Here is a 26,467-nt window from a genome sequence, read left to right as displayed (position 1 = left end):
TTTAGTGCCTGTGTCTGTCTGTATCCAGCCTCTGCAGAGCAATTACTTGTTTATCTGAACATTATATCCTAACACAGCTGGTGTTGTAGTGCAGCACGGATATAATTATATCCTCCAGTGTCACCTCCTTAAATCCAATTTGTCATTTGATCGGAACGTCAGTGGTCAGGTGTATCAGGTGTAAGCCACGTCTAGTTTAACGGGCTTAGCTTAGCGAGGTTCCTCATAAAGGAACATGGTGTCAACAGTGTAAAAGTGAATTAAGAGAAAGTCTAGATGAAGACCGAACAGGATTTTATTTAGTAGCTTGAATATGAAATCTAATGCGGTTCGTTTCTTTCGGGAATTTGTTTTTTAACGTATGCAGTGAGGTCTTATGAAAGTTACATTCTTATTGTGCACATTTACTCACTTACTGGCCACTTTATTAGGAACAGCTGCACTTCTGCTCATTTATGCAATCAGCATGTCATGTGACAGCCCAGCTCAGTCCAGTTCATTTTAACAACAAACAAAAATCAGAATAAGGATAAATTGTTATCTTTATGACTTTAATGATATAGCTTTACAAATCATAATGTTAAATTAGTCAGTAAATTAGTTGAATATTTCATTTGTGATAAGGTTTCGATGAATATTTGTATTTACATGCATTTGATTGAGGATTTATAGTCTTTATTATATCAAGGGATTCCCTCTTGTGAGATATATTATTAACACTTATTTTTAGCAGAGCTGAAGAATATTCCAGAACTCTCTGGAAAGAAAAACAGCTGTGCAGTTTGTCAGATATAAAATCTCTGACATTGAGTCTCAGGACTGTGAGCAGACAGTGTTATGGTTTGTCAGAGAAGAATAGACTGATTTGAGCTGACAGGAAAGCTACGGTATCTCAGATAACCGCTTTTTACAAATGTGGTGAGCAGAAACGCATCTCAGAGAGCAGCACATGTTAAAGCTTATGGTAAATGGGATACAAACAACAGCAGAGGTTCCACTCCTGTCTGAATACACCATTATATTCCTTTATTTTCATTCCTTAATTCATATTAACCAACCACAAGCTGTTTGCTGTGAACACACACATTCAGACACATTTTACTGGAATGTTCCTGGAAGCGGGAGGAAACCAGAGAACTCAGAGGAAACCAAGATGGAAACAGGGAGAACGTCAAGCCAGTAACCCGAGTGTGAACCAAAAACCCTGGAGCTGTATGGAGGAAACAGCCAAAGCTTGAGGTTTTGGAGTGATGAAAGGTGAATCTGTCATGATGTATGGTCTGAGAGTCTCAAAACATCAGCGAGAGACGAGCCAACAAGATCTTATTTATTTAATATTTTAGTCTTTCCATGATGACTTGCAGCAGAAGCATGAGGACAGCAGTAATTTTTCTCTATTAGAAATAATGCTACTCTATCTATCTATCTATCTATCTATCTATCTATCTATCTATCTATCTATCTATCTATCTATCTATCTATCTATCTATCTATCTATCTATCTATCTATCTATCTATCTATCTATCTATTTGTCTTTCTGCACATCTATCTATCTATCTATCTATCTATCTATCTGTCTGTCTGTCTGTCTGTCTGTCTGTCTGTCTGTCTGTCTGTTAGTTGGTATATCTGTCTCTTCATCTATCTATCTATCTATCTATCTATCTATCTATCTATCTATCTATCTATCTATCTATCTATCTATCTATCTATCTATCTATCTATCTATCTGTCTGTCTGTCTGTCTGTCTGTCTGTTAGTTGGTATATCTGTCTCTTCATCCATCTATCTATCTGTCTATTTGACTTTCTATCTATCTATCTATCTATCTATCTATCTATCTATCTATCTATCTATCTATCTATCTATCTATCTATCTATCTGTCTGTCTGTCTGTCTGTCTGTCTGTCTGTCTGTCTGTCTGTCTGTCTGCCTGCCTGCCTATCTATCTATCTATCTATCTATCTATCTATCTATCTATCTATCTATCTATCTATCTATCTATCTATCTATCTATCTATCTATCTGTCTATTTGTCTTTCTGCACATCTATCTATCTATCTATCTATCTATCTATCTATCTATCTATCTATCTATCTATCTATCTATCTATCTATCTGTATCTCTGTGTGTCTGTCTGTCTGTCTGTCTGTCTGTTAGTTGGTATATCTGTCTCTTCATCCATCTATCTATCTGTCTATTTGACTATTTAATATTTTAGTCTTTCCATGATGACTTGCAGCAGAAGCATGAGGACAGCAGTAATTTTTCTCTATTAGAAATAATGCTACTCTATCTATCTATCTATCTATCTATCTATCTATCTATCTATCTATCTATCTATCTATCTATCTATCTATCTATCTATCTATCTATCTATCTGTCTATTTGTCTTTCTGCACATCTATCTATCTATCTATCTATCTATCTATCTATCTATCTATCTATCTATCTATCTATCTATCTATCTATCTGTCTGTCTGTCTGTCTGTCTGTCTGTCTGTCTGTTAGTTGGTATATCTGTCTCTTCATCTATCTATCTATCTATCTATCTATCTATCTATCTATCTATCTATCTATCTATCTATCTGTCTGTCTGTCTGTCTGTCTGTCTGTCTGTCTGTCTGTTAGTTGGTATATCTGTCTCTTCATCCATCTATCTATCTGTCTATTTGACTTTCTATCTATCTATCTATCTATCTATCTATCTATCTATCTATCTATCTATCTATCTATCTATCTATCTATCTATCTGTCTATCTGTCTGTCTGTCTGTCTGTCTGTCTGTCTGTTAGTTGGTATATCTGTCTCTTCATCTATCTATCTATCTATCTATCTATCTATCTATCTATCTATCTATCTATCTATCTATCTATCTATCTATCTGTCTGTCTGTCTGTCTGTCTGTCTGTCTGTCTGTCTGTTAGTTGGTATATCTGTCTCTTCATCCATCTATCTATCTGTCTATTTGACTTTCTATCTATCTATCTATCTATCTATCTATCTATCTATCTATCTATCTATCTATCTATCTATCTATCTATCTATCTATCTATCTGGCTGTCTGTCTATCTATCTTTCTATTTGCAGTGGTCATGATGTGGTGATTATCCTGAAACTTCACTCTCCCTGCTCAGACACAAATGGAATAAATTCACTTCTCAAAATGAACACAGTGTTTGTGTTTTACTTCAAACTATAAACTAGATAAGGTTTATATACATTTCAAGCTAAACACACCAACCGGCTGTTAAACCTTGACAGCAACTAGATTTCCACTGAAAATGTAAAAGACAAATATTTCCATAGGTTATTATCAGACCCCTGGGACTTCAGCCAGTTTCTCATTAGACAGTGATTGATGATAGCTTTATCAAAGCCAGAATAAAGAGCCAACTGGCTAGCTTGGAACGGTATTTATCTTAATCCAACCATTACAGGAACATGCCTGGAATAATGTCCACCTATAGCTGTGGTTCAGAGTGTTCCATGGCCAGTGTTTTCCTAAAGAAGCCTCAGTGATGGGACTGGGAGATGGAAAGTTTGTATTACGTGACTTATGTATATTCAGCGGGCAGATGGTGCTTGTAGTGGCCCGGCAGTCTCTCTTATCTAAGCTCATATCTAATGCAGAGGTTCAGACTGAGCAGATGGGGTTTGGAAATCATTGCAATATTCAGACTGGTCTGTTTCGACAAATCCAGAACAGAATCTAAAGAAAGACTATGAAAGAAAATAACAGCGATTTTCATGAGAGAAATAAACCTTCACTACACAATATCCTGTTATACAGGGTTTTCGTTCTCTTTTTTTTCTTCTTTTGCTATCGAATCAACATGATGTTCATTGGGAACGGCTCTTAAATGGTTTATTCAGAGAAAAAAATAAAGGAAGAGTTTCTATAACATTCACCTTCAGCACAATTCTGACACTGATGGCATCTGGAGTGTGAAAGACTTCGCCAGTTTCGCTTAATTTCGCCTAATTTTGCTGTTTTATTTAAATATTTATGTACAAATGCTGTTAATTATGGCAAATTATGTCTTTTTAAAGGAAAGTGTGTGATGCTATGAGCAACCAGTAATCAAGACAGGACTTGGTCATTCAAAAACATTATGAATAGGAATAAAATGGTGTCCTTTTTAGCTCGATTTTTTATTAAAAGGAAGAAAAAGATCTATTTTTTATTATAAGATTACAATAAACCCAGCACAAAATCTTTAATACGATATCTAGACATGAGCTTTAATATTTCAAGCTAATTTTAAGCATGATTTCTGAATTATTTAACAATAAAACAAAACAAATCTTAAAAAAAAACGTAAAATATTATTAAAAACAGTTTTATTTATCTAATAATCTTATAGTTGGTTTATGGTAATCTTATATTAATAAATTATTTATTATATAATATTATATTAAAATATTATATATTTATTAAAATTATTTTTATAAGATTACTCGACTAGATTTCTTTTTTTTTTATATCAGTTTTATAATGTAATAATCTGAAAGTAATGATTAGCTGATATTGCATAATGATTAGTTTTGTTTTCTTGTTACTTTGTGCTCTGGCTTGTTGACGTGGAACATCGTGTCCTCTCGTCATTTCAGGAACAGGACCGTGTCATTTTTTCAGCAGTTGAGGGTTTTGGTGGTCCCTAGTAAAGCATTTTAATGCCCTAGTAAAGTGCAAAATTCTAATAAATATAATGAGCCAAAGGATCAATTGTTAGAATAAAACCCAGTTTAATAACATTGTAGAAAATAAGATGATAAATGATTACAAATACATGGTCCTGTTGACCGAACTGACCAGAGGACGTGATGTTCCACGTCAAAGGTACGAGAAAACAATACTATTCATTATACATCGTCAGCTAATCTTTAATTTCAGATTATTCTATTATAAAACATGCTCTACACACAGATCATGGCTGAACTCCAAGGTTTCTGGTGAGCATCAAAAACAAAACAAAACAAAAACCCCCAACTCTCCAGCTTTATGACTTCATCAGCAGAACCCACAGCATTACTTCTAGGAAATGAAAATATGCGTATTCAGTATTCATGACCAGGCTGTTTTCAGTCGTTAGTCAACTTACTGAGTCTGGCAGGTCTATCTTAGATTCATAAAGACATGTACTCCTGCAAAAATGATGAGCTGTCATGAGTAGCTCGCTTCCCAGGCTCGCAAAAGTTCTCCGTCTCCATTTTTTTCATCTTCCAGCCATAAATTTTCAACAAATATGAACACATCATAAAACTATTTATTATTATTTAGTATTTATTTACATATACCACACAGTGACTGTTGATTGGTTCAATCCGATTGGTCAGAACGTGGTCACTTCCTATAAAGAGCTTTATTTTAAGAGATTTATATTAAATCGAAATAAAAACTTGAATGGTTTGGTTGTGTTTAGGTTCAGCATTTGTCCTGTCTCACTCCACAGTGGTGGTCAATGTGAAAAAGTAGACGCTCAAAACTTTAAGAATTTATATTTATTAGCTCTTCAGCACAATTTTGACATTGATGACGTCTGGAGTTTGACTTGCTTTAAGAGATTTTGCCAGTTTCGCAGCTTAAATGTTGCATAATTTTGCTGTTTCATTTAAATATTTAAGTATGAATGCTGTTAAGAGGTAAAGTAGCGAGTGCAGGCAGGTTGGAATGGGTGGAGAAAGGTGTCGGGAGTTCTGTGTGATAGAAAAATATCAGGGAGAATCAAGGGGAAGGTGTACAGGACAGTGGTGAGACTGGCCATACTCTATGGTTTAGAGACAGTGGCACTGAGGATGAGACAGGAGTCAGAGCTGGAGGTAGCAGAGCTGAAGATGTTGAGGTTCTCTTTGGGAGGGACACGGTTGGACAGGATTAGGAATGAGTACATCAGAGGGACAGCTCATGTTGGACGTTTGGGGGACGAAGTTAGGGAGGACAGATTAAGATGGTTTGGACATGTTCAGGGAGAGTGAGTATATTGGTAGGAGAATGTTGGACATGGAGCTGCCAGGCAGGAGGCAAAGAGGAAGGCCAAAGAGGAGGTATATGGATGGAATAAATGAGGATATGAAGCCAGTGGGTGTAAGTGTTGCAGAAGATAGGGATAGGTGGAGAGACATGATTCGCTGTGGAGACCCCTGAAGGGAAAAGCAGAAAGAAAAAGAAGAAGAAGTAAGAATGCTGCTATTTTGGTAAATTTTGTCTAAAGTTAAAATCTTTATAAAGTTTGTCATAAGTATTTCTGTTTTTATCTAAACTACAAGGAGCAATATATTCATAGAAAAGTTCCTCAAAGTAAATGATGATATCAAACCCATTTCTGCTCTCTGAGACACCCCAAGTGCTTGTTCTATCAAAAAAACTCTCAAATTTGACTGTGTTTATCTTCAAGGTTATCCAACAGAGGGAAAAAACACACTGAAACAGACTCCTGACTCATTTTCTATCAGACTTGTGGTGAGAAACTAATTCAGTTGTTTATACTGATTGAAAAAGTCCCGTCATTTCCGAACACTGAGGAGTCAGTGGTAAAGCGGTACATTTTGGACAGATTATAAATATCACAGACATGACGTCCTTTAATAAATCATAAATGTGAGCATTAGTGATATGAGTAGACCGATACGAGGCTGTAGGAATGCATGGATTAACTGATAGAAGGAGAGAAAGATAGAAAGAAAGGCGACTGTCAGATTTGATTGTGTAAGTATTTTGTGTTAAAGTTTACATAAAGTACCATCAGCAGATTTGAAACTTTCCTTGCCTTAAGCAATGGCTTATGGTGTCTCCTCCCTCACCGGCGTTTACAGAGGAACTGCAGTGAAATGCTTTTCTTGTCAGATTCAGAACGAATAATAAGTCATGTGACTTAAAAGAGATTTTAGAGATTTTCCACCCATTCCTCTCTCTCTCTCTCTCTCTCTCTCTCTCTCACTCTCTCTCTCTCTCAAATTCCATACATGGACTGGATATAAATAAAAAATTATATTAATAATTATTAAATGAGGGTGATAGAAATTTTCTGCAGTCCAAATTAGACAATCGGACATAAAAACATAATCAAATATTTCAATAAAAAATTTCATTTTTTCACAATAAAAAAGTCATTTGTATCTACATTTATTCTTGTGTAACATCCTCAATACATTAGTTCCTGTTATCATTTTCCAGTAGCTATAAATAGAATTTTCTTTACCAGCTTCCCTTTTTTAATCTCTCCTCAAGTAATACAGGACAAAAAAAAAAAATTAATTAATTAATATAAAATAAACCACATACAGAAATATAAAATCCTCTGCTGGAAGACTCTCCTGTGGAGGAACACCTCCTGACTGTAAATTAACCTCGATCGATTGAACGACTACAAACATATTTATTTAAAAGAAATCTTATAGTATATGTACAGTTTAGTGCAAAAGTTTGCACACCCTTAAGACAAGAGACGTTGTCATAATTAACAAAAAATAGCCTAAAGGCGTTTGCTAAAATTAACCTGTGAAGGATATTAGTGCAAAGCTAGCATTTTCTTTTCTAAATGATATTTAGAAATAATTCTTGCTAATCTTTCACACGTTTTTTAAATTTATTATTATTTATTAAGACTTTGTTCCTGACTTTTTTTGTTGTAACTATGTCATATTTTTGCTTTTGTTTATTTGCTTTTGGTCTTTCTTTCTTTACTTTTCTTTCCTTTCCTTTCCTTTCCTTGCCTTGCCTTGCCTTGCCTTGCCTTGCCTTCCTTTCCTTCTTTCTTTCTTTCTTTCTTTCTTTCTTTCTTTCTTTCTTTCTTTCTTTCTTTCTTTCTTTCTTTCTTTCTTTCTTTCTTTCTTTCTTTCATTTCAGTTCTTCCTTCCTTTCCTTTCCTTTCCTTTCCTCTTTCTTTCTTTCTTTCTTTCTTTCTTTCTTTCTTTCTTTCTTTCTTTCTTTCTTTCTTTCTTTCTTTCTTTCTCTCTCTCTCTCTCTCTCTCTCTCTCTCTCTCTGAGAACTGTAGTGAAATTCCAGCATGTCCATCCAAGGCCAAGTTGAGGAACTTGACAGGAAGAGGCCAGGGCCACCATTTGTCTCCATAGCCCTCAGACTTAAACAATGCACCGTCCCACCTGCTTCAGCCATTCCGGCTGCTGCTCACGTGGGCTCTAACAGGACTACCCGCTGGCAGGAGGCAATTAGAGCAAGGGGGAGACCCATAAATCTCCATAAACTTCACCCAGATGCCGTTCCTCCCTGCTGAACTAACGCACAGCAGCCCTTTCCACTTACATCACACCAGACTACAGAGAGAGATTCCCCCTTTAATCACAGTGTCGTATTGCTAGAGATGGATGGGAGTTAAAGCGTAAAGGTGTGCTATGAGCGTGGGAGGGGAAGATAACACAGAAAGACAAAATGAAAGAGAGAAGAAACAGGAATCCTCCAGGGTAAAAGGAGTCATTGCTTTGAGAGGTGAACTTGAACTCAGTCTTGCTGGAGTGGAAAAGGTCAGATTGAACAACTTCCAACTCTAGGATTTAAGTCAAACTTTCAGTGAAGACTTTATAGCTGAGAATGTGACTTTATACAGAAGTTTTTCTTTTTTTTTGCATTTATGTGAATTAACTAGAAATTATTTAAAATATCCAGGCATTTAATTCTCAAATAAATTTTAGATTATGTAAAATAAATAAATAAATAAATAAATAAATAAATAAGCAAGTAACTGTTAGCAGGCATAAAATGGGGGGGAAAAAATGGGATAAATACTGTAAAAAAAGTTTAAAAGACCTTCCTGATGTTTTAAGTTATTCATGAGTATTTTAAAATATTATAGAAAATTTGTATTGTATTTTTTAATACTTTTATATACACATATAAACATACATTAATTGTAAATTTTAGCTCAGAATTTATATTATTTAATAAAGATAATCATAATTACTGACAAATAATATGCTCTTACTAAGCATTTTATTATCTGTACACCTGCTCATTCAGGTAATTATCCACTCAGCCAGTGGTGTTGCAGCAGTGCAGAGCGTTGCGATGTCAGTGATTGTGACACGGTTCTGAGTACCAGACAGATCGGTTAGAGTATTTCACACAGTGCTATTCAAATGTTCTGGGATTTACACACACACACACACACACACACACATATATACACGCACATACAGTACATACACATAGAGACACATACTCAAATGTGAACACACACGATGCACCCATACAATGCACACATACATAGACTTAGAGACACACACTCAGAAGCGAACACGTGATAGAAAGCACACACACACACATACATACACATAGAGACACACATTCAGATGCTAGCACATGCACACACACACACACACACATACATACATACATACAAACACAGAGACACACACTCAGAAGCGAACACGTGATAGAAAGCACACACACACATACATACACATAGAGACACACACTCAGATGCTAACACATGCACGCACACGCGCACACACATACACGCACACAAATCCAGATGCATACAAACACACACAAACGCGCACACATACACACAAACACACACACGTATAGACATACACCAAGATGCACACATAAGCACGTGCACACAAATACACATCTAAAAATATACACACACACAAATGCAGATGCATACAACACAGACGTGCACACACACACAGACGTGCACACACACACACACACACATATATATATATATATATATATATATATATATATATATATATATATATATATATATATATATATATATATATATACACCTATATACATCCACACATACACAAAGGTGCACAAACACATACACATACTTACATAGACATTTATAAACAAGCACACATAGAGACACACACACACACACACACACCATTCTCTAGAGTTTACACAGAAAAAAACAAGCCCTCAGAAACATGCAGTGGGCGGCAGAGCTGCGGGCAGAAATACCTTGTAGATAAGAAAAACACCAGACGAGTTTGAGCTGACAGGAAGGCAACAGCTATTCAAATAAGCGCTCTCTACAGCCGTGGTGCAAAGAAAAGCACGTCAGCATGCACAACATGTCGAACCTTCAGGCAGATTCACTAACACCAGCAGGAAACCATTCTAATCAGACAAGAGCAGCAATCTCAGCATACAATATAGAAACTGTGTACTGATGTAATTACTCAGTTATAAACTACTTTATAAACACCGCAATGTGTTTCCAATGCCGGAGCCTGCTTTCTAAACGTGACACTAATACATCAATCCTTCCCGGTACTGTATATGCCGTTTAATTATACTGTTAAACTGGGTCTCTACCTCATTAGTGAAATGAAAGCTCCTGGGTGGATTCTTTATTCCCACACAGAAGAAAGGATGTGCACCGGGTATATCCTTCTTCCTGCCTAGGAAAAACCTGCTTCCTTTTTTTTTTTTCTTTTTATCAGACACATAAGGAAGTACACACTACTGCTGTGGGATTTTACCATACACAGCAGAACCGTGGCGCTGAGATTTCTGCCTGAACAAGCAGTATGTGCCACGTGCAGACTGTCATAACTTCCACTAATCTGCCATTTATGGAGTTTATTAAGCAACAGTGGCAGCATAATGACACTCACACATTCGACACCCATCACGACTCGCACAAAACACCCCCACACCCCCACACACAAGCCACACGCCAGGAGTGTCATATTCAGTGTATCACTGTAAGGGTGTGTGTGGGAGAGGAAGTTCCTGTTCTTCACTGACTCACTTACACATGCCTTCCTTTCCTTTCATTGCCCTCCTAGTAGTAGTAGCAGCAGCAGGTTGGAAATATGTTTATTCTTGCTCTCCTCTTTTCCTTCCATCACTGATAGATTTTTAAACACACACACACACACACACCCACCATCCTTCGTTCTCAATGCAATACAAGCTTACTTTATATCCAGATTGTGGTTCGGTCCCACTAGTTCATCATGTAGCTCACCTCTTGCCTTTTCACCTTTTGAACTGACAGACATTTGCCCATTTTCCCTTCATACAACCCAAGAGTGCCAGCTGTCATTTTCACCTTCGACTTCGAGCAGAGTGTGTAGACGAAAAAAAAAAAAAAAGCCCAGCAGCCTGGTGAAAGTGAGAGAGGAAGTTGATAAGCACAGGCTCTTATTTGTAGCACCTCTCATCAAAGTTTAATGACTGAGTAATTGGTTTGTATCTGTAACGGTTACTTTGCCATCAATAATGACCAGGCGAGCTTGGGTACGATTACCTGGCTGGATGTGGTGGAGGAATGGGAGGCCTGTGCGTTATAGGGTTACAGCCCACAGGATCGGCTCAATGGGGGTACTGCTGTGTTGAACAAATATTTATGCAGTGTGAGGTTACTGGAACATCCTCACCAAGACTGACAAGAATAGGCAAGGTGATTGAGGAGTCGCATACACGTGTTCATCGTTATTGGGAAGACACTGGGTTTAGTTGGACCTGTTCAACCTCTTTGAGGTATTTGGTGTAGGAATATGCATTGGATTGGAAATAATGGTCCAACAGTTGGTTAAATATCATCTAATGTGGTACAGTACGCCTTTAAAGTGTGGTTATATACAGCATGTGGTCTTAAAATGAATGATTTTGTAATAATAATAGGTAAATAAATAATACTAATAATAAATAAAGGAAAGGGGTTTACGTAGCGATGCAATAAGAGAACCATTTTCGGTTCCCCAAAGAACCTTTTCTCCTTAGTGCCATAAATAATGTTTTTATATAATGTCTAAAGAACCCTTTCCACTACTAAGAACCTTTTGTGCAATGGAAAAGTTCCACAGATGTTTAAGGTTCTTTATAGAACCATACAAACCATGACAAAGAAATATTTAAGAACCTTTTTAATAGTATATGGAACCTCAGAATGGTTCTTTATACTCTGTAGAAATATTTCGAAGGGTTCAGTGAAAAGTGCCCATGGAGTTCTTTTTAGGGGTTTGTTCATTCTTCTTCTTCTTGTTATTATTATTATTATTTAATTTTAATTTTTTTTAATTTTGTTACTAATTAAGAAAAGAATTTTACAGCAAATTCAAACACAATGTAAATTTATTTACGCAAAATCTGTTTGTTATGTGCCTGTTAACTCTTAAGGTTAAAGTTTCTTTGGTTTCTATTATTTTGTCACCTTTGTCACAAAAAAAAAAACAGTGGAGGTTGAAGTTACTGTTCTGACAATAAGGCTGAGTTCTCTGTTTGCCTTCAAAGCAACGATCCTCAAGAGTGTTTCGGGAGGAAAAAGCCGACATCAACTTTTTCAACCGCAAGACACAGCCTTCGACAGAATACATAATTTCCTTTTCAAGGACACTCTGGCACTCTCTCTCTCTCTCTCTCTCTTATCCAATGCTTCAACTTGAGATTTGTCTCTGAACACTCTGTAACAAACGTGCATAAACTGACTAAAGCTGAAAGTGCATAGATCTTTCTTTGCTAGAGTCCCCCCCCCTCCTAAAACCTGTTTCCAGTGAAATCCTAACCCTGCAAGCCACCGGAGAGTTTTAAGGAGTCATGTACTTTGTACATTCCATCCAGCATTGTACAGTTGGACACATCAAAACATCAACCTGCATCAGGACTCCATATATCTGTTGGATCGCCCAAGAACACTGCTCTTAAGTTGGAGAAGAAAAGCAAGAGCAGGCAGGAATCTCTGTCCGCATACCTCTGGGAAAGCGCTAGGGAGTACTATTGTCGACATGGATTAAAGGGGATAAAAGCTCAAGATGAAACAAACACAAGCTTATTGAGTTACTCTAACCAAAGGGTATTGCCCGCCACTGCATGTCTACATCCCATCTGCTTTCTCAGAAGCCCCTCCTCATGTCTCCAGAGACACACAGCTGTGGGACCTCTCGCTGAACCCTCATCTGGTGGGTTTACAGCTCCCACCTAAGAAAGAGAGTGAAAAAAAATCCAGCACCCTTGTATGTAACTGTAGTCTAACATGGAGCTAGGCTTTAAAGCTGGGGATCATTTCTCCACAGCAGCTGCAAGTGCAGTAAACAGATCCAGCGTTCAGCTCACCTGAGAGAGCTGTGGAGGAACTCTATAAGGCCGTCTCAAATATCCAGCCTTTCCACTGCCACTGCCACTGAGGGTGAGGCCACGAGGACAGTGACGGGGCCAAGAGAACGGGAAGCATAGTGATACCCAAACAAATAAGAACGTTTGGTCCATGATCAGGTTTTTCCAGCTTTGATAGCGAGTAATGAATGCGTTATTTGCTTGTCATCTATTAAGCCGCGTTCACAAATTAGTGTACTTTGCAAAGAGCTGCGGTAAAGTGGTTTAAAGTGCAAGACGCCATCAAAAATTCAGAGGTGTGAAAGTCAGCGCCAGCCAATGGTCTCGTTTGTGAAGCGCTGAAAACTTCACCGAGTATATTTCAAATCTCTGTCTGGCTGATTCTTCATGGCTAAAAATTTCACACAGACTGCTTTAACAGGCTCATATGAACGCATCAGAAGCTGCTGCTCGAAAAGTCTCTTTAGATAAGTTCACATTACCGAATATGGATCTTTAATTGGATTTCTTTAATGCTTCAAGTCAACCACAACAAATGATGTTCACCACAAGAGGAATTCCTACTCAGCTCAAACAAAACAGCAGATTTAGATCTCTAGCGAGGTTTCATTCGTCAAAGCATTCAGCTTTGTTTTTGGACATTTGCATTACGTTGGATCTTGGCCCTGTATAGTGATGAAAGCTACCAGACTCGCTAATCATAACTGGGAGTCTTACATGAGAGTCTTGACTGTTCTGTTTTCCCATGGCAGGACTCTAAGCCTCTTTATTTTCTTTATCTCCAATCCAAGTAGACTCTACACTGTCATGTAGCACAATGATGACAAACCAGCATCCTGAGCAGAAATCTCTCATTCCTCTTCATTAGAAGTCCTTTAGGGAGCAATGACGAAGCACTCCTGGAGACAAAACAGGCTCAAGATAGAAGGCTGTTCTCTGTCAACTGAAATAAACACTAATTCACTTGTCATAAGACTGAGCTGCTGTACATCCCTGGAGATGCAGCTCAACATCAAGATCTTCTAATTGTGGAGAACTCTGGAACCAGGACCACACCTTCTGACAACATACCAAATCAGGGTGGGGTTCTGAAAAAAACAAATGATCCTCCTAGACTCAGTCATGGAGAGTTCTTCTATGGATAAAACATTACAAGGATCTATTTGACTCTGTGTAAGACATTCAGGTGTTTGTTTAGTCTAATGTCATACAATTGATTGGTTTTTCCTTGCCAACTCTGTTGGTTTTCCCCTGCAAACTCTTGGCATATTCAGAATGCAGTCTTAGTTTCTATTTTATGTTTACATATACGGCATTATGCAGATGCCTTTATCCAAAGAGACTTACATTTATCTCATTTATACAACTGAGGGTTAAGGGCCCAGCAGTGACAGCTTGGTAGTCCTGGGATTTGAACTCTTGACCCTCTGCTCAGTAGTCCGAAACCTAAAACTCTGAGCTACCACTTCCCAAAAACACATATTCAAACAATAGACCAGAACCCTTGGCTCTAACCACAACACTACTACAGTTCTCCAACATCATCCCATTGCTGCCTTCCCCAATCACTGACTTTCTTTTGTCTTTTTTACAAGGTCACAGAGCAATCCTTATGTATGTAGCCTTATCAACTGCCTTGACTTGACCCACCTCATCTCGAAACCTGAGGAAGAGAAAAGAATCAACTTCCCCTGTTTATTCAGACAACTCAGATTTTGACTTGTCCTGTAAATGCCTCTCTAACATGGTTTCAGCCATAAGGTTTTCAGACATATTTGTACTAGTGTGAGTGCATATTTTTCTATGTACGCTACAAAGTGCTCATGTGAGTCATTATGGATAAGGGCGTATGTGAAATTCCGTGAATTTAAATGCCATTATCCAAGGGATATTTGCTTTCCAAGGAGGGTCATGAAAAAAAAAAAAACGAGTACATGTTGAGCAAATGACAAGTCGCAAACAAACTTTGTTTTCCTTATTTACTTTACTTCTGTCGCATTTCCTAGATAGGTCATGCAGTATGCCGTGAAATGATCGAGCACACGAAACATTGATATCAACCAAAGCAAGTGGTCAAAATGCACACTGTATATGAAATATACAAACACGAAGAGTTCTTTGAGCTTATGACTTTGGGGAAACCCTTAAGGATCTCTGTAGAACGATACATAAACCGAGGACTTCCCTAATCAGAAAGAGTTTCATACAAAGAACTTTTGAGGAACAATCTTTTCACTTTACAGGGTGGTGTTATGGGGAAAAAAAAGCAGATGGAGGTCATTGTGGCTGAATTCTTGAAAGCAGCCAAGAAAGACAAAAACTTGGCCCGAATTGGGTTTTCTGTATATAACGTACTTTGACACTTCAATTTTATGAAAGCATAAATATATTATTTCACCAAAAAGACACGGTTAAATGTGGAAAAATTTATGAGCAGTCTGCCTCGAGATGTCTGTGAAGTGTGAATGTCAGGCTTTGATCAAGTGGAATGTCTCGCCCCACTTCGATGGAGTTGTTGGAGAGCCTCAGTGAAACGGACATACTTCTAATCAATCCGGCTCGTAAACAGAGGAGTGTACTTACACACCCTGAGATTATAGCAGACAGAGTTTTTAAGGAAAGCCTGTACTTTTGAAAATTACAGTATATACAGTCAGAAAATGTCAAAATCTGACCATGTGAAGGGATTTCCCAAGCTGCCTCATAATTATCGAAATCGCTGTATCCACTGTTGCCTAGAAAAGACTTGCGAGCCTGGTTCTTCTCAAGATTTCTTTCTAAAGCCGTCTCAGTGATTTTCTTTCTTCCTGTTATCACTTCTGACACTGATTTAGATCTAGAACTTGATTTCTCTAAAGCTGTGTTCTGACAATGTCAATTGTGGAAAGAAAAGCCAGTAAACCGCCGGATTAAACTCAATTGAAATATAATAGCGAATAATTCAACCCATTTTCGGGCAACAGTAAGGGGGAAAAAAGCTTTAAAAGCGTGTGGCTTTTTCCTTCAGAGTAAAAGACACATCATCTAGTGTCTGTGTAGTGGATGTCCCTGTCTTTGCCCATCTGTCTCTGTTAGTTCGGGGCCAAACAAGAGTGTCACCATTATTGCTATTGATCTCAGGCAGTTAGGATCGATTTACTTCCCGGCAGTCCCCGGCTGCTTCACGTCCATCACAGCCTGGGAGTTTTCCAGCCCTGAGTCACATCTGGAGCCTCGGCGTCTGTTCGCGTGTGTATTTTGGGCTGTTCGGAGCTCTTGATCAGGCTCCAATCTCTCAGGATCATGCACCATTTGCTGCTTTTGTGTTGGAACTGTCGCTCGTACAAGGGGTAAAAATTGAGAGCTGGAGCTCCGACTCACACACAGGCTGCTGAAGTGATAAGTGTGCTTTTGATTTACCGCACCAGTTCTGTGAGGTCAAATAAGTGGATGTGCTTATTCCGTGTCTTCGCGAGCGTTCTCCGAGGCTTCCCATGGGTAACTCAAGGCCCTTATTGCAGACTGCTTTTCGCATCAACTAGGCTTTCCAGCTCTTTAGCAGGCCACAGAGCCAGCCAGTGTGGAACCACTCAGCGGGAAGTGACATAAAACAGAGTCGTCTTTCGACATCGTTGCATCAGAGTGGTGCTGAAGACAAATTAGCAACCAAACCTTGGAAAAGCGGCCAACTGGAAACGATCACCGGCGTGCTAGGAGATATTTAAAGATAAATACATGCTGTAGGGAAGGCTTGCGATCGTCTTTTATGAGAGCACATGCATATACAGGCTTTCAAAACTTTCAAACAGAACAGCTGTCTAAATTGTCCGGGATGTTTTATGGCTCTAAACACACAGCTATCAACACAACAGAGTAGAGTCGGTTAACCAGTATATTTGACATCCTATAAATATGTAGCGCCAGTGCTTTTGGACCTCGCTGGTTATTCACAGTGATTCAATAGTGTGGTCTATATTGAGTAATTTATAGCAATTACAGCAATCATCGCACGCGGGGCATAATGGACAGCCTTGCGTAAACACACATGCTTGTGATTGAAATCGAAAAAGGCTTCCAGTTTAGCAATGTCTTGGTAGCCTGGACTGAGCTGCTTTTCATAATACTACAATATGTTTTGCAATGTTTAAGCAATTCTGCTAAGAAACTCCTCATTTCTCTTCTAGATAAAAAAAAAAAAAAAAACCCATTCCTGTATAAACACATAACAGATGAAGGCTTCCAAGCATAGATTTTGTCATTTTTAAGATTTTGGGTGGTTGTTGGCGCTATGGCTAAATTCTGGAAATTAGCTACAAGTGTCAAAAACATATAAACCCTAAGAATCCTGCTAACCATGCTAATTATAGCACCAGTTCTAAGCCTTAAGGCTTAAGATAGCTCAAGTGGTTAAGGCTCTGGATTGTTGATTAGAAGATTGGGTTTCAAGCAGTAGCACTGCCAAGTTGCCACCGTTGGGCCCTTCAGCAAGGCCCCCAACCCCCCGTTTTCCAGGGGTGCTGCATCATGGCTGCCCTGAGCTCTGACCACAACCCTCCACAGATGGAATATTTCACTATGCAGTAATTTATATGTGACAAATACAGGCAAGGATAGAAAATATAATGCTACTCAGTTCAGATCAGCTGTAATCAGATGCTGGCTGTCAAAATGTCCGGAATGTTCCTGCAGCCTCACATCATCACCAACACCAAGAAGTGTGTCTTTTACACACAGATTTAGCCAAAAGGACAAGAGCGAGTGAATGAATCAAGAGATCAGAGATCTGAGCGGATCGAAAAGAATCTGATGTAAAGGATGCAGTTAATCGATGCAAGAACTTCCCATTCTAAGCTTAAAATTCTTCCCGGATTTTTCATTTTTAATGTTTTATAATTTGAACTCTATGTCTATATTGATATTAATAAGCTTAATCATCTTTACACTGGCTTAATAAAAAAAACTTTCCCGGATATTTCCAAAGCTAACTTTGTTATAGACGTAGATTATATTTAAGCAAAAGACATACACACATTCAGACATTATTCATGTTTTTAAATCACAGAGTTCCTGTAATAGTTTCCTGCACTTGGCTTAATAATGCATGATATTAAATATTATTAAATGTTGCCTTCAGAATGAATTAACTCCTCAATCTGCCGGAGCTTAGCTTTCGTTTTCTTTTCTGTAATCGGCGGGGGAAAATGAATTTTGCAGCATACTTTCAGAACTGCACTGCGTGTGGATATTAGAGGAAATTATATGTATGAGAAGGTGATATTTTTAGACAGTAATTTCACCATCGGAAGACTGACTCAATGCGTAGACTTCTTTTCCAATAAACTCAGTTAACTCAGTGTCAGGTCATATGAGAAAGACTCGTCGAGAAAGAAGATGAAACCACAGGAAAACAAATATTATCTCTGTCGCGTTGGACGCTAACAATGCTGAAACAGAATGTCACGCTCGTGACTTTTGTAATCGGTTTTATTCCCCAGCATTAAATCGGACGGGTTTCTTTGTCCATTGTGTTGAAAGAATAAACTCCTTTTCCCTCCCTCTTCTAACAGTTTGCCTTGTATTTAAATAGAGCGTATGTCTCGCTATGCCAAAGCCCATTTTTGGCGCTGATGAGGCGAGGGAGTGTATTCAAACAACCCACATTTGGAAGTCATTACAAATCAGGCACATGTGAATGGAGCTACTGGATGCTTTAAAGAACTTGATGAGCATCGGATGACCGGCCAGCTCATTTCTGGCTTGGAACACACCTTCGTTTATTCACCGCTGCCAGTTTTACGACTTCACCGCAAGTACTGTTTTCTGACCAACAACAGGTTTCCACAACTGTTTTTAAAGGGCAACTATGGGCATAAAGCAGCCTCCAGCTCTAGCACTTTAAATGTGTCTGTAAAATCAGTTTAATCACCGGCATCATGAATAAAACCCAACAATAAAGGAAAATAAGAAATCCTTGGTTGCACATGGAAACAAGAGGCGGTAAGCTACATCACCGTAATGTCGCTTGTAAATATTTTTCAACACAATCTTTGTGAAAATCCGTCTCATTAAACACTGACATGATGCTAACTCACTCAATCCCTCCCATTTTTTCCCTCCCATGCACAAATAGATGCACCAGACTTCAGCTACATTAATTAATGATTAATTCTTTAGCTATCTGATATTTTTTCCTGAAAAGCTATCCAAAGTAACTCAGCTAGCTAGCCAAATTTCATCACTCAAATGTTTTTAGATGTTGTCTGTCCTGTTACTGGCTTGTTATCTCATTGTCTTCACCTCTTCTGTGTTATACCTTGATTTTATTTGATTGTTTTTCTAAATACATCCAGCTGCGCAAAAGGAAACAAAATAAATGTGTAAAAGTATTTTCTAGTTTCTGGATTCGATCTGAATGTGTTTTCCTTTTTTTTAAAAAATGTTCCTTGTTTTTTTTAATTTAAATTACTTATTTTTTCTCGAATTTTCTTTTATTTATTGCAGTAGCGTTCCTGACTGCTAGTTGTTCTCTTGATCAGCTAGCAACTAAAAACCCACACAAAATTAAAAAAAACCCTATAATAAAAACCTATACCACCTTAACCCTGGCCCTTTGCCCTTCTACTTACAGCTTCCTGTCCTCGTCTACTGTCTGTTTACTGGCATCGTGTTCACCTGTATACTTGATTCCCCTCATCAGCTTGTTTGTTTGTTTCCTCTCTGGTCCCTATGTGGTTTAGAAGTACTGAAGTTTCTTAAATTCTGAGCCATGATTTCAGTTTTTCCAGTTATTTTTCTACTTCATCAAATTTTATGTTTCTGACCTTTGCCTGGATATTCGTTGCTTTTGTCCACTCCACCCTGGCATGAGGAATATTCGAGATTAAGTTTTAGTCGTCGTAATAAAAATGTCAAGCATGCACACACACACAAACACACACACAAACTCTTTTTCTCCCTTCTACCTACTTATTTCTATCATACGGCCGAATCAGTCATGTGTGTTGCGATGGTGTGATCTTCTGGCCCATATATCTGCCGTCTGATCTCTTTCTTCCAGGCCAGAGAACGTGTGTGTCGAAGGCTGTCAAATCTTATTATAGTCATACACTCAGGCAATCAATAGAACAGAGTCTGGAGACATAGCAGTAAAAGAGAGTGAGTGAGAGAGAGAGAGAGAGAGAGAGAGAGAGGATCAAAAGAGATAAACCTGCCATTACTTTTTCCCCCTCTCTATCTCTCTCTCTCTCTCTCTCTCTCTATCTCTCTCTCGTTTAACTTTTTTAAGCCAACACTTCTCTAGTTCATTCTGAAATTAAAATTAAACGCTCTAGGCGAAAGAAAGAAAGGAAAGAATCTATATGTTTTATGACGATTCAGTTTTAATTGCGCGACTTCATGAAGCTGTCACCGAATACCTTTATTACAGTATCATTATCCGGAGATATGGTATTTTACGCTTTGCAGCTGTTATATAATCCTCCAGATATATTATATATAAATAATATGACAGACTCTATAAAACTGTCTTAAAAGATTCATAACCGTGATAAACCCCTGTGTTCTTGTACTTATTCTGGTGTGCATTATTTACACAGGTAAACGTCTTAAAACTACTTATTTTTTCCCCCCATGATTTACTTGCTTATAATCCAGTCAGGACTGTATTATTAAATCTGAAATTAAATCTCAATCTGACTTTTAGTTCAGTTTTAATCCATTTAACACTCTAAACTAAAAAGCACAGCTGGATGGTATACATGTGATATATTTTTATACACAATAATATAGTGTATATCGCATGTATATTGTTTTCTATTTATAAGTATTTTTTTAAATTAAAAAAATAGAAAAAATGTATTGTACATGTACAAATATAAATATTCGCTTGAATATGGAATACAGGGCGTAGAAAAGCTAAAAATGAATTCAATTTAATTTAGAATTTGAAAACTGAAATTTATTAAAAAACTTAAGAGTTCATTTTAAAATATGCAAAAATAAAAACTGACACGATCCAAATGAGTAAAAGGTGCTATAAAAAAATAAAAATATTAAATTAAATTAAATTAAATATAAAACTAAATTTGTGAAATTCCATTCATTTATAGTTTCATGACTTTTATCAATTCAGATTTACGATATGAAATGCATTATCGTTTCCATGGTAACAGCTTAAACGGATTTATACGATGAATCTTTTCACATTTCTTAAACGAACGTAAAAAAGAGAGACTGGAAAAGGAAAGACTCTGTATGTTTGTAGCTGCTATAACAGAGTTGAAAGTAGCGAGTTCTTTTCTATTATTAGTTTTAAGGAATAAAGTATTAAGGAGATACTACAGAATAAAAGCTTGTGTTAGGCTACTTAGTCAATGTGCGGAAAGAATCCGAAGGTGTGGTTCAGGCTCCGACTTCCTCAGGGTGATGTTTTCATTCTGAAGATGAGCGAGAATCGACAAAACATGGGATTATGCCTGTTTTGGGATTATGGGATGGAAGGAGCACAGAAAAATCTACTTGTGTAAACTGATCTGCATTTTGAGGCCATGTTCATTTAATTTCCAGGGATAATTAAACAGTTTCTCAGTCAGAAATATGTCTATTCTCTGAATCAGATTTTTTATTCTCATGTCAAGTCTTTTTTCTGAGAACTTCTACTTTTTTTTTCCCTCCTTCATATTTTTCCTGTAATGCTGTGCCACTGGGAACGTCTTTCTCTCTGCATCGCTGCACATGTGGTGTGGAATGTGAAAGTCTGAATGATTGACAAGGACACAGTGACATGTAGAGCGGTTGTGCGCATGTCTAACATCAACGTCCTCCAGTGTCCGATTCCCTGCTCCTCCGGCTACAGCTGCAGCATCCGAATCAGCCTCGTGTTATTCACTCTATACAGTCTAAAGCACTTAGGCCATAAATAAACAGAAAGAATGGATAAAGATGTGAGAGAGAAACTAGGAGAAAAAACAAATGCAAAAAAATCAGAAGTAAATGAAAAAAGAAGGAAAGAAAAATGTAATGTGAGAGTAAAAGTTAGAATGAAAGAAAGAAACAGAGAGTAATAAAGTATAAAAAAGAAATAATTAGAAAAGTAAGTATAAAACAACAAAAGAAAGAAAGAAAGAAAGAAAGAAAGAAAGAAAGAAAGAAAGAAAGAAAGAAAGAAACTGAATGAGTGCAAGAAAGTATAAAGATATAATAAGAAACATTAGAACATAAGAAAGAAAGAAAGAAAGAAAGAAAGAAAGAAAGAAAGAAAGAAAGAAAGAAAGAAAGAAAGAAAGAAAGAAAGAAAGAAAGAAAGTGATATAAGAAAAAAAAGAAAGAAAGATATAAGAAAGAAAGAAGAAAGATTAAAATGAGATTTAAAAAATATTAGAGAAACAAAGAAAAATTCAGAAAGAAAGAAAGAAAGAAAGAAAGAAAGAAAGAAAGAAAGAAAGAAAGAAAGAAGGACTTGAAATATTAAAATAGAAAGAACAAAAGTACCGAAAAGAAAATAAAGATAATATACAGAAAATATGGACGAAAGAAAGAAATAATAGAAAGAAATAAAGGAAAAAATAAAGAAAAAACAAATAAAAGAAAGAAAGAAAGATCACTGTATGCATCATTAAGGCATTTATTAATTAATAGAACTGATAAAGGTGAACATTTATGACCTGGGTCTCTTAATTAAGATCAGACAGACAGACAGACAGACAGACAGACAGACACAATCATCATCAAGTAGCTTCAGGCGTTCAGATGAATCATAATCACTTTAAATAAAAAAAAATAACAAGCTGTTTGCAACATCAGTGGCTCACATTCCTGAAGTCCACTCCATGCCAGGCCGTGTTGCAAAATCAATCCCCCGAAGTCTCTCTTAACAAACACGTGAGCGTTTTCCCCGCTGGGATCAGACTCTCGCACGGTGCCAAACCTCTGTCAGATGTAAATTTATCTGATATACAATTCACTTCCCCCTAGTTTTTCTCCCTCTCTTTTGTCCTGACTGATGAAATCCATGGCATATCTGAGCCAAACAGCTCACTGGCTCAGCCTCTGTTCCAGCCAGGATCATGCTGTCCTCTTGTAAAATCCTCAAATGCTACTTTTGTCGAAGTGATAAACACTACGCTGCTTTTATTAACAAGAGCTGTGAAATTTCCTTAAGCGAGATAAAACATAGAAGAGTGAGTCGAGGTTAGCTTTAGATGTGGATCTTTAAGTTCAAATCAACAACACTGCAAAAGCTTTCTGCCTTATCTGGAGTAATGACTCAGCATTTTCATGTATATTACTGTTAATAAACCATTAATAAACTATTAATAAACAGATGAACTTTAAACCTTCTTAAGACCCAAACCCCATAAAGCACATATTATTACATCTACTAATTAAATAGGTTTAACTCCCTGGTGTTAAACGTGACAAAACACACTGACAACCACCATCAAGCTTTTATACATATTTATATATATATCTACAAAAAAGTGAGGGTTTTACCATAACGCGAGCTGCTGATATTAATTAATAGTAATGAGATCACAGATCTGTCACCGTCTCTAACCTGATTAATGCGTTTCTGACAAAACCCCAGGCTCATTAATGGAACAGTAATGTTTGTTTTTAGAACAGGACCGTTCCCTAGAGCTGTGTATTCCTCCATGGTGTAGAAGGGAGGAAGGAAGGAAGGAAGGAAGGAAGGACAGAGGGAAGGAAGGAGAGAGAGAGAGGAAGGGAGGGAGGGTTCGGGAGGAAGGAAGGAAGGAAGGAAGGAAGGAAGGAAGGAAGGAAAGAATAGACAAAAAAGAGGAAAAAAAAGAGATGAAAAAAGGAATGAAAAAAGAAATGTGAGAGTAAAAGATACAATTAAAGAAAGAAATAAACAGAGAGAAATAATGTATAAAAAATAATAAGAAAAGTAAGAATGAAACAAACAACAGAAGGCTTATAGAGAAAGAAAGAAAGAAAGAAAGAAAGAAAGAAAGAAAGAAAGAAAGAAAGAAAGAAAGAAAGAAAGAAAGAAAGAAAGAAAGAAAGAAAGAAAGAGAATAAAATAAAGAATGGACAAAAGCAGCAAAGAGAAAATAAAGAAAATATAAAGAACTACATGTGATAGAAAGAAAAAATAAAGGGGAAAAAGAGGGGAAAAAACTAATTAAAAAGAAAGAAAGAAAGAAAGAAAGAAAGAAAGAAAGAAAGAAAGAAACTAAAAAAAAAGAGCAAAAGTAATAAAGATAAAATAAAGCAGTGATAAAGAATCTACCAGGGAAAGAACAAAAACAATAATAAAAAAAGAAAGAGTGACAGAGAAAAGAAAGATAGAAAGCCAGGAAAATGCACATTCAAATCTTTTATTAAACTCAACCTGACAGCTCAGGGCCTCGTGATAACAAACAGCTGATGAACAGCATCACACTCTTCATACCTCCAAAATAAAAAATGCAGCATCATTTGCTTCGAATCAAGTCTGCTGTTGTTTTTCGCTCATTATCAGGATCATTCATCTTTTAACTGAAATAAACAAAACACAACACGTGATACAGACGAACGTTCCAGGCCCGAAGCCTTACACTCACCCATGTGGATGTCTAAGTAGAAAGGATCCATGAAGGAATGCAGATAATCAGATCCTTCACTCTTTCACTTCTCCCATGCAAGTAAGTGCAGGATGGAGAGAACCCCAGTGTTCGGTTTGCGCTCAGAAAAGCGCTGTTGAGTGTGTGGAGTATTTCAGGCCAGCAGTTCTTTAAAGAATAGACTGTCCCCTGTCGCAGATCAATCTGTTGAGCGCTCCGCTTTCTCTCTGAATTAGGAAATCCTGGCTTTCTTCCACCAGAAAGCGATGGAGAGCGAGCGTTGCAGGATGAATTTTGCGAAACCAGACTTTCTCATGGCACTGGCACCTCGGAGCACAATGCCGGAGTTAGCGTGACTCGCTTTTCTGTTTGCTTTACCTCACAGAAATAGGATTTCGTCTGTGTTGCACAGTCAGTGGCATAGAAACAGGAACATAGATTAGGGGACAATTGTAGAAGTTTTACTTTCTTTCTTTTTTTTTTTAAACCGTGGGTTAGTATTGAAATGAAAACTCAAATTTGTTCTTTTAGACTTCCTTTTTATGGTAAGGATTGTAAAATCATTTTATAGGAAAATAAGCAGCAATGGAGTGGAGTTTCACTGTTGCCATTGATTACTTTCCAATCACAGCATATTCTGAAGTGTTTTCTTCCTCATATTAAAATTTTTACATATTTTTAAATCCTCATAATATTTTTTTTTAATTATTTAAAATCCTCATATTAATTCTTTTTTATTTTTTAAAATCCTCATTTTAAAAAAAATCTGTTTATTTTACAGCATGTCCTGAAGTGTTTTGTTCATCATATTAAATTTTTTTAATTTTTAAAATCCTCATATTAATTTTTTTATTTAAAAAAAAATGTCCTGAAGTGCTTTGTTCATCGTATTAATTTTTTAAAAACTTTTAAATCCTCATTATTTTTTTTTAATCTACGTATGAACTTTTTTAAAAAATCCTCATATTAATTTTTAATTTTTTTCTGTTTATTTTACAGCATGTCCTGAAGTGTTTGTTCCTCATATTATTTTTTCTTTTTAATTTTTAAATCCTCAAATTGAAATTTTTTACATTTTAAAAATCCTCATATTAACATTTTATTTAGTTTTTCTGGTTATTTTACAGCATTCTCCTGAAGTGTTTTGTTCGTCATATTAAATTTTTTTAAATGCTTAAATCCTCATACAATACAATTTTTTACATTTTTAAAATCCTCATATTAAATTTTTTTAAATACGCATATTAACATTTTTTTGTTTTTTTTTTCTGGTTATTTTACAGCATGTCCTGAAGTGTTTTGTTCGTCATATTAAATTTTTTTAAATGCTTAAATCCTCATACAATACAATTTTTTACATTTTTAAAATCCTCATATTAATTTTTTTAAATCTTCATATTAATTTTTTTTATTCTGTTTATTTTACAGCATGCCCTGAAGTATTTTTTTCTTCATTTAAATTTTTTGTTTTTTTACATTTTTACATCCTCATAATACAATTTTTTATATTTTTTAAATCCTCATATTAAATTTTTTTAAATACGCATATTAACATTTTTTTGTTTTTTTTTCTGGTTATTTTACAGCATGTCCTGAAGTGTTTTGTTCCTCATATTAATTTTTTTTTTAATTTTTAAATCCTCTTATTAAAATTTTTTACATTTTTAAAATCCTCATATTAAAAAAAAAATAAAATCCTCATATTAAAATTTTTATTTTTTCTGTTTATTTTATTCCATGTCCTGAAGTGTTTTGTTCCTGATATTAACATTTTTTTTTTGTTTTTACATTTTTTAATTCTCATATTATTATTATTTTAATTTTACAACATATCCTAAAATGTTTTGTTCCTCATATTTTCCTCAAAATTGTTTTTATTT

General features: G+C 36.4%; 1 protein-coding gene across 4 annotated transcripts in view; it reads right to left on the bottom strand.

Moving 5' to 3' along the window:
* The window catches only part of rxraa (retinoid X receptor, alpha a), a 159,427-nt gene extending 134,636 nt beyond the window's left edge, over positions 1–24,791 (bottom strand). The window contains exon 1 of one of the 4 annotated variants that reach the window (XM_058415268.1): positions 24,588–24,791. In XM_058415268.1, the coding sequence (XP_058271251.1) occupies positions 24,588–24,618 (31 nt within the window). In that variant the 5' untranslated portion in view covers positions 24,619–24,791. The remainder of the gene's footprint in view (positions 1–24,587) is intronic. The other 3 variants (XM_058415270.1, XM_058415266.1, XM_058415269.1) reach the window with 3 other exon arrangements.
* Positions 24,792–26,467: the final 1,676 nt, after the last annotated feature.

This window comes from Hemibagrus wyckioides, linkage group LG18 (assembly GCF_019097595.1).
Source record: "Hemibagrus wyckioides isolate EC202008001 linkage group LG18, SWU_Hwy_1.0, whole genome shotgun sequence".
Lineage (NCBI taxonomy): Eukaryota > Metazoa > Chordata > Actinopteri > Siluriformes > Bagridae > Hemibagrus > Hemibagrus wyckioides.
This window is presented reverse-complemented; position numbering and strand designations above follow the sequence as displayed.